This window comes from Rhipicephalus sanguineus, chromosome 7, assembly GCF_013339695.2.
Source record: "Rhipicephalus sanguineus isolate Rsan-2018 chromosome 7, BIME_Rsan_1.4, whole genome shotgun sequence".
In the NCBI taxonomy this organism is placed as follows: Eukaryota; Metazoa; Arthropoda; class Arachnida; order Ixodida; family Ixodidae; genus Rhipicephalus; species Rhipicephalus sanguineus.
Window position 1 is genome coordinate 106291861 of NC_051182.1, and position 8719 is coordinate 106300579.

Sequence of the window (8719 nt, forward strand, 5' to 3'; positions counted from 1 at the left end):
CTGCGCAACGACCTAGGAGCAACTTATAGAAACAACCTGCATCACCTAGCGGCTGCGAGAATACCCCGAAGCGATGGAAAGCCTACGCCAGCGACGACGTGCCCGTAAATGTATGAAAGGTGCGAGCGCTTCATTTCAGCGCGAGGTTCTGTCTCTGCAGTTTGGACATGCGTGCCGAGTCTGTGACTGTCTGTGGTTTAACTCGACTATCTCTACGCTCAGAATCAATATAGGAACAACCTGGCATCACCTAGCAAAGGCCTAGAAACAACCTAGAATCAACCAGATTGTTCTTCAGAATCGCCCAGTTTCGCAGTTTCAAGCCTTGCGCGGCTTAGTGCAAGCATCGCCTATTTTTTTTTTTTTTTGTATAAATCCTAATGAGACCAGCAGACAATGAAGCCAAGACAAGTATACGGGAATATTTGTAGTCTTTTACTATAATGTGGTAATTATTATTTAAATGTAAGGAAAATAAAGTGCACGAAAAGACAGCTTGCCGCCGGCAGGAACTTAATCTACAACCTTGGTATAACGCTATCGATAACGATTCGAATAACGCGTCCGATGCTCTACCAGAGCGTCGGACGCACTATGCGCTGCAATGCAACTGCTTGCTTCATAGGCGCCCACGGGTAGCGCAGCTTGTAGCAGCGGCTATGCGCTCTAACTGCGCGTTTCAGCGTTTCAATCCGTGAGTACTGTAATACACCATAAGCGTCTGGCAAGCAATCTGATTAGAAAATTGGCAACGCTTCCGATGCATGAAGGCGTGGAATGCGCGAACATTTAACACGCGTAACAGTTTTAGCCCGTGGCACCCGGTGAAAGTGGACATGAGAATCAAGTAAGCGTCGCAGTATTGACAACCACAACAAACGAACGCGCGTTGATGCCTTTGAGTTGTTTAACGCACCACGGAACGGAAAAAAAGATTTTTTCAAGAATTAAGTATCCACACAATAAAAGATACACAGGATCGAAAGTGCTCAAGACCTCGGAATAAACTACGCGAAATTGGCACCATACGTACACGTGCAGCGTGCTCCACCATTTTTAAGTTACTAACTTGAACCTTCCAGCCATTCACAACACAAGAACCAGAACGTCAGACCAGGCTTATCTTCCAAAGAGGTAACGCCATTTGCAGAATCACTTACGGATGTAAGAACAAGAATGGATGCAGGAGTACGCGCCCCGGTGTCCCTGGCGTAGGCAACCTGACTGGACAACCACGAGCAACAGAAGCCTTGCAGGAGCACTGAACTAATGACAGCCGCAGTATGGCCAAGCAGCTTACAGCGACACCACATGCAGGATGCTTACTGTTACAAAGGAAAAGATTAGGTAGATGGAGGCACGTTATCAAACGTAGTTTCTTGCAGCGATGGAACATAATCACCGGCGTTCACAAGATTAACTGTCTCTGCCACGGCCCGACAGCTAAAGGCTCCGACTGCGCAGGATCGCAGACCTGCAGACGGCTGTATGAAGAACAGTAAATGCTTCTGCTGCATTGCGTTTAGCGTTTCCGCTGATAAGGAAAAGTTCATTGTTGCTATGGTTTACGCTTAGCGAATTTTTCGTTTGCCTCACCTGTCGTGCAAGTGTAGACTTGCCGAAGTAAAATGTTAGGTCTCTTCAGAGTCACGATGCGAACATGCCGGATGAGACGACGCAGGATGCTTCAAGGGAATTTGGATAGCCCCGTTTGGCATGATCGCCACGAAGTGGGACGCCACCAAGACTGACATCTTATGTGTGTGCTTCGTAATGAAATCTAACTAATGCGAAATGCTTAGATACCTCATGAAACGCGAAAGTGACTATCGGCTTCGACAAGAACGCTACACAAAGAGTGTCACGTGATGACAGATGACGTCATGGTGACATCATTGCATGGCATTGTCTCTTGGTCAAGGTTTGGTGATCCCGGGTGAAGTGTAAGATCACATGAGACGCAGAAAGGTTCGGAAAGGGGGAAGCGTGTGTATTTACCTTGCCCGAAGTATTAGCTCCCATTGGTTCCTTTGCTACCGGAGACCCTGCACTAACAAGCGGTGGCAGGTACTCAGCCGGGACCCGATGTTTACTCGCTTTCACATTGGGTTCGACTTAGTTCAAAATATTCAATGTAGCGCTAAAGGCGAACGCCTTAGAGAGCCTAAGACATGTATCATGACAGGCAGCGGTTCAGTAATTGAGAAATTACGGTAAGTCTAGGAACCCATGTTCGCCAGCAGTGGTAAAATCGGAACGACAAGCCCGATGACGTCATAGCTCATCAGCACAATAATCGGAAGCACTCAAACTGCCCATGACAAAACAAAAAGATCACGTCAGTGTCTTACAAGACGTTAAAGCTCACACGGCGCCTTGCGCTTTCACTTAAGACGACTCGAAGGTGAAAGCCATGTTCGTTTTCTTTGCAGATGATCTATTCATCCTCCGAAAGCTTTCTGTCGCTAACGTGGTATTGCACTGCCTCCGTGATCGGCCCACCATTGACCAAGCTACGATATCCTGAGATGACGTCATCATGTGTTGTGACGTCACGTGACTTCACAGTAGAGCCATGATGAGGTCACGAATTTTTTCAATCTCGGACATCACGAAGACGTCATGCGGTGGCGTCATCCCATTGCGATGATTTTTTGCATCACTCATGGTGTCCCGACGCCGACGGTCCATTTTCGCGTTTGACAAGGCATCTAAGGCTTTTGCCTTGATAATGTGCGACTTGTGTATTGTTTATTTGTGCAACGATAGACGATTTTTATGGTGCTTGCGCCACCAGCAGCATATGACCATTCTATTGCACAGAATAATCACGTGAGCACTATACATAGTGTAAAGATGCACAATTTATACAATGGGCACTGCTAAGCAAATAGTAGGCATTGTATATGTACGTATCTTAGGTTTTACCGCAAGGAAACACGACGACGCAAAAGAAGACACGAGGACACAGCGCAGTATATGGTCACGTGTTTGGGCTTGGCAAGCAAATGTCGCTTAATGTCCTTCTCGCTAGCGAGGTCTTTGTCGACGAGTCGCTTCAGATTCTGTACAGTAGTTTTAACGCTGGACGCGTTCGCAACCTGGCTTTTGTTACCATACTGGCCTCCGCCGTGTGGCTTATGAATCGTGCGCTAAACAGCTTCGCTGGTCATCCCCATTCACAGAGTGGAAACTTAAAATCTTTTAACAGCGGAGTTGTTTAAGCTCGTGTTCCAGCCGTGACATGCGACCGCTCAGAACTCGGAGCACCTGTGAAAAGCGAAGTGGAAATATGCATAACGTTAAGTGCAATACTGAATCGACGAGGACGGGACAGGGAGTGACACACACACTCCCTGTCCAGGACAGGGAGTGTGTCACTCCCTGTCCCGTCCTCGTCGATTCAGTATTGCGCTTAACGTTATGCATATGTCGCACCAACAAGGCCAAAGATCCACCCTTGCGAAGTGGAAACGCAGCGTAACCATGTATATTATAGTACAGCAAGGGGTCGGAAATGAAAGTGAAGGTGAGAAGGAATGACGTGAGGGTGAGGAGGAAGGAAAGGAGGATGGTAGGTGGTGAACAATAGCATAGCCTTGTATAGTATTGTACATACAAAGGGTGGGAAAAGAAAATGAGATTGAGGAGGACGGTAAAGAGAAGGGGAGAGGGTAAAGCATAGTATAGCCACGCAGAGTCTATTTAGCAAGTGGTTGGGGATGGAAGTGAGGAGAAGGAGGCGGGGAATGAGGAGAGGACGGTCACCAGCTCTACTGTTTCCTCAGTCTTCGCACCTCTAGTGCTCAGCTGATCATTTTTTTATCTGTTAATTAAAGTCGAGGTTCGCCGTCCGTGGTAGATTGAAAATTATCATCATCATGAGCCGGCAGGCGCCATGTTCGTCCTCTTCTTCATCTTCTTCTTCTTCGATACCAGAAGACGTTCGCCGATTTGTCCGGCGAGGAATGTAATAACTTGATGGGCGAGAGAACGAGTACAGAGAGAGGAAAGAGAGAAAGAGAGAATTTCATGGCGAAAAAAAAATTTTGTCGGGGCGAGATTCGAACTCCCGTACTTACAATCGTAAGGCGAGCGTCCCAACCACTCGGCTATCCAAGCACGCTGGTAGAGCAGAGCGTAACCTTGTATAGTATAGTGGGGCAAGGTGGTGGAAAAGGAAAGTGAGGGTGGGAAGGAGAGATGTGAGGGTTAAGAGGAAGGAAATGAGGATGGGACAACTAGTGCGGAAAGAGAGAGACCGATCAATAGAAAGAAAGGCAAGAGATAGACATGTAGAAGGCGAGAGACGGAATACAGAGAGAGAGAGGAGAAATAGGAAAGAAAATAAACATAGAAAACGAAAGAAGGTAAGAGACCGAGTCCACAGAGAAGCATATAGATAGAGAAACAAAGATATGTAAAGAAAGAGAAAAAAAGAAAGATAGGAAGCGAAGCAAGAGAAAAAAAGAGAACTACGGAGGAAGAAATGGACAGGGGGAGAAGGAGTCAGAAAGCAAGAGATAAATAGGTGACGATGAAAAAAATCGGCAGATCCTACTCGTTGTGGGAATCGGTTTGATGCGAAGCAGTCAGCGAGCAGTTCTATACGGCATTTTACGGCTTTTAGCCAAGCGTTACGAGGTGAATCGACGAGTTTTGGTAAGTGTAGTTGCTGTGTCTACATCCTGGGTCTACAAGGCACGCCGACAACACTGGCGTTCAAAGGGTAACTTATGGTGCGACGTAACGTCAGCTCTAACGCCAGAGTACATACGTGAGTATTATCTAAACTAAGGGCACTTTATGGTGCAATCTTGTGAATATCATGTGTGACTTTCGTTAATGTATTCCACCGGGGTCGAGCAATGCTTCAATATAGCTTGCTGAATCATAGGAATACAAATGTAACGTTTATTAGACTGCTATAAAAGCGGAGCCAACACTGGAAACAAGGACGCTAATCTAATATGACGTCTGCATCGAAGGAGTAAATGTGTAGTGTTTATTACTTTCTTGTAAAGTTAGATAGCCAGCACCACAACCACAATTGACATTGCACCGATATTACGCCTGCATTGGCTGTTTTTCCAAACCATAGATCTGGCGTGGCTCTGTGGTAGAATATCCGACTGCCATGCAGAATGCTGGGGTTCCATTCCTGCTGGGATCCTCATCTTTATTATTTCCATTCGTCTGGTCAACGCTGCCGATGTCCGTTTTTCTTAACGCTCTCGCATTAAAATTGTCAATGTCTGTTCTCGCCGTTCCTGGGCATATATAAACTGCCAATCGCCTGTGGCGCATACCCATACACCGCGGCCCGTGGTAAACGGGTGTGCGCCACACGAGTCTGGAGGAAAGGGTTTGACGACGTACTCGACAGGATTGTCAGCTTATTCGTGTCATCACCAGATAGTCATATTCCTCAAATCCTCTTACCCCCCCTTGTCAATTTTTGGTCTACACCAAGTTAAGGGGGCGACCATGTGAGCACCCAGACATAGGCGGATAGATAGATAGATAGATAGATAGATAGATAGATAGATAGATAGATAGATAGATAGATAGATAGATAGATAGATAGATAGATAGATAGATAGATAGATAGATAGATAGATAGATAGATAGATAGATAGATAGATAGATAGATAGATAGATAGATAGATAGATAGATAGATAGATAGATAGATAGATAGATAGATAGATAGATAGATAGATAGATAGATATAGATAGATAGATAGATAGATAGATAGATAGATAGATAGATAGATAGATAGATAGATAGATAGATAGATAGATAGATAGATAGATAGAAACGCTCAAAGTGCCAAAGGTTCGCTATGAAATGCTTCGTATTTAATAAACTTTTATTTGCCAAACAGTGAAACAGTGTTCCCGACATCGTAAGCTTGGGGTCACCCTAGGTGGGAGTTCTATCTCTGTTTATCTCTCCGCGGCTAGAGGAGAGATAAACAAAGAAAAAAATAGAAGGCGAGAAACCGGCTACAGGGAGATAGAGACTGAGCAAAAATGAGAAATAGAAGAAACAGATAAAAAGAAAGAAGGCGGGAGACCCACTACGCAGAAAGGCACAGAGACAAAGACATAGAAACAGAAAAAGGGAAAGAAAAGACAGAGAAAAAGACAGAAAGACCGAGAAAGAAATACTCCGAGAGAGATAGAGATAGAAAACAACATACAAAAAAAACAGAAAAAGAAAGAGAAAGCATGGCCATGTATCCAGCACAGCAACAATAGTTTGCCGAGTAGCGTAGAGAAACTATCCTCTTCATGAACCGGCACACGCTTTCTTCGTTATCTTTTTCATCTTCGTGCTCTTCATTCTCTTGTTTCGCTCCCAGAACGCGTGCGCCGATTGGTCCGCCACCAGTCGATCAGCCCTACTAGGCAAGCTGCGCTAACATTTTTATGTCAATCGCGTTACACCGTAACTTTGTCGTCTGTTTGCATTATGCCATGTTCACAACTTGCGTCTTCCTCATTACTAGGAAAAAAAATTAAATTCACTCAGGGCACACCAGATCGTGGTGCTAAATTTATTCTCCTCACTGTTTTTTTCTGTAATGTACAATTACGAGCGAATGCTATACACCCGAATCGAGGACCTGTATGATAGGTCCATGGCCACGAAACCTCCAGCACAACGTGATGAAAGTCTTTCAACGCTGTTTCCACGACTCTCAAACTCCATCATATTTGCGCATTCGCCGGCTGTGTGCCAAACATTAAAGGCTTTGTTAAAACTAGAAGCTACGAACTCAGAGAAATCAATGCTACATTTCTCCTAAATTTTATTCTATTCCTCATAACAAAGTAAAAATAGGCAGCCGGTGCAACGAAACGACAACTCCTTTGATTTATTTCTTTTTTCAAGTAGACAAAAATACATTTATTATGACTACGAAAAAAATATATTCCCGAGTACACATGGGAGACAAGCGCGGACTGGCTAAATGAACATGTAACAGGCTAAAGAATATTAAGAACGCCTAAAGGAATGTATGCATAGCAATAATAGCTGTGGTTGGTGTTATCCCTAGCTACATAGGCTCACAAAACATGAAGAGAGACTAGTGCGGGCACGGAGAACACTTCGATGTAGAGTATGTTATCAGTATTTCTTCATTACCGTTTCAGCGGATTCACGGACCACCACGTTCTTCCACCTCCTAGTCATATACAGCCTTGCTGCAAAACAATAGCATACGGATGACCGGATGGCAGCAGCATTTCCATAAGCCAGTAAGTCGACGGCAGACCTTTCCCAAAGAATGCTGGTCAGTCTTCTTTAGATGAATGCGATTTATACGCTGGTTTTTCTCGGGACTTTACATCGAATCACTTCCATTGAGATAGCAGGTTGAGCAAACTTGACGAAAAATGTCATGGACTCAGTTGTAGATATCCACTTGCTATTGTCTGAAACTAGCAATCACATTTTGGACGAGGTCAGGCAGCCGTGACGAGGCTGGCTGGTAATAGACCGAATTAAATGATGCTAGCTCCTAGACCGACTACAAGTCACGCACTGTGTTTAAAAGCTTCTCGTTTTCATGTTTCCCTTCAAAAGAGCGACGACAGGTCTTGGTTAGGATGCATTCGAAGCTCACCTAATTGTCTCAAATTATCCCTAAAAATCTTGGCCGCGCCCTTTTTTAACCAGAGGTATCCCTTTCCAATGTCAAATGAGGTCGCGCACTTTCACTGCACCGAACACACACACACACACATATGCACCGTTGGTTGGACATCTGTTCTCCATTGACAAGCAAGTAAGCAACAGCTCCAGCCTTCTACACGGCGTCATCACATCTTATAGAATGCTAGCACTCCGTGGACCTAGCTATCCACAAAGCCAGAGCAAACTTGTGGATTCTCCGAAAGCCATCCACACCCATGATATCACCATTAACATTACAAATGCTCTCGCGGAGATTTCCGTGCAGTCTTCCCAACAAAAGGCTCTGGGCATTCGCATAAAGGCGGCGCCCACCAGACCTCTATAACATATGCTTCGGCGCTCGATCTCGTACGGCGGGGTGACTGACCATCGGGATCAGTCACCCCGCCGATGTATTTATATCTCGCTGTATTTATATCATTATTTATAACTCGCTATTTTATTCACACGTAATCTACTGTCATGTTGTATGGGGATCAACAACATTCACGAATTTACGAATACTGTACTCGCCTCAGAAAAAAATGTCAAGGTATATATATAACGTGGCTTTTGATCATCCTTCAGCATCGCTTTTCCTTAGGCATCATACTCTACGTATTCCATCACTGTATTCTTACCACCTGTCCGTAGCATACAAATCCGAAATTAAAGATAACGGCCATTTCCTAGCTCGATTAGCCTGTTTAGAAAGGAGGATGCAGACATATTCAGTGCGCCATCCAGAGACTTGGAAAGTACCGTTATGTCGAGCAAATTACGGGACACAAATGCTAAAACACAAGCTTCCGGAGTTACTAATCTTGTTTAGCAACCAAAGCATTGCACCGGAGAGATCATCTACAAAAAAACTGCGTACCTTTTTTTTAAATATTGAAGTTTAATTGTATTCATAGTTTTGCAATTGTTCTCCCCTCATATATCTAATGCTTGTTTTGAAACAATTTTTTATGTTCTTTAAGCACCATTGCCATTTCATAAATCTAACCCATACGTTGTCTCGTTTGCCCCTG

At 44.6% G+C, this 8719-nt stretch overlaps 1 protein-coding gene across 1 annotated transcript in view; it reads right to left on the reverse strand.

The window, feature by feature from the left end:
* The window catches only part of LOC119399704 (heparan sulfate glucosamine 3-O-sulfotransferase 2-like), a 145322-nt gene extending 143871 nt beyond the window's left edge, over positions 1 to 1451 (reverse strand). Inside the window, exon 1 of the mRNA XM_037666534.2 lies at positions 1161 to 1451. Coding sequence (XP_037522462.1) covers positions 1161 to 1396 — 236 coding nt within the window. The 5' untranslated portion in view covers positions 1397 to 1451. The remainder of the gene's footprint in view (positions 1 to 1160) is intronic.
* Positions 1452 to 8719: the final 7268 nt, after the last annotated feature.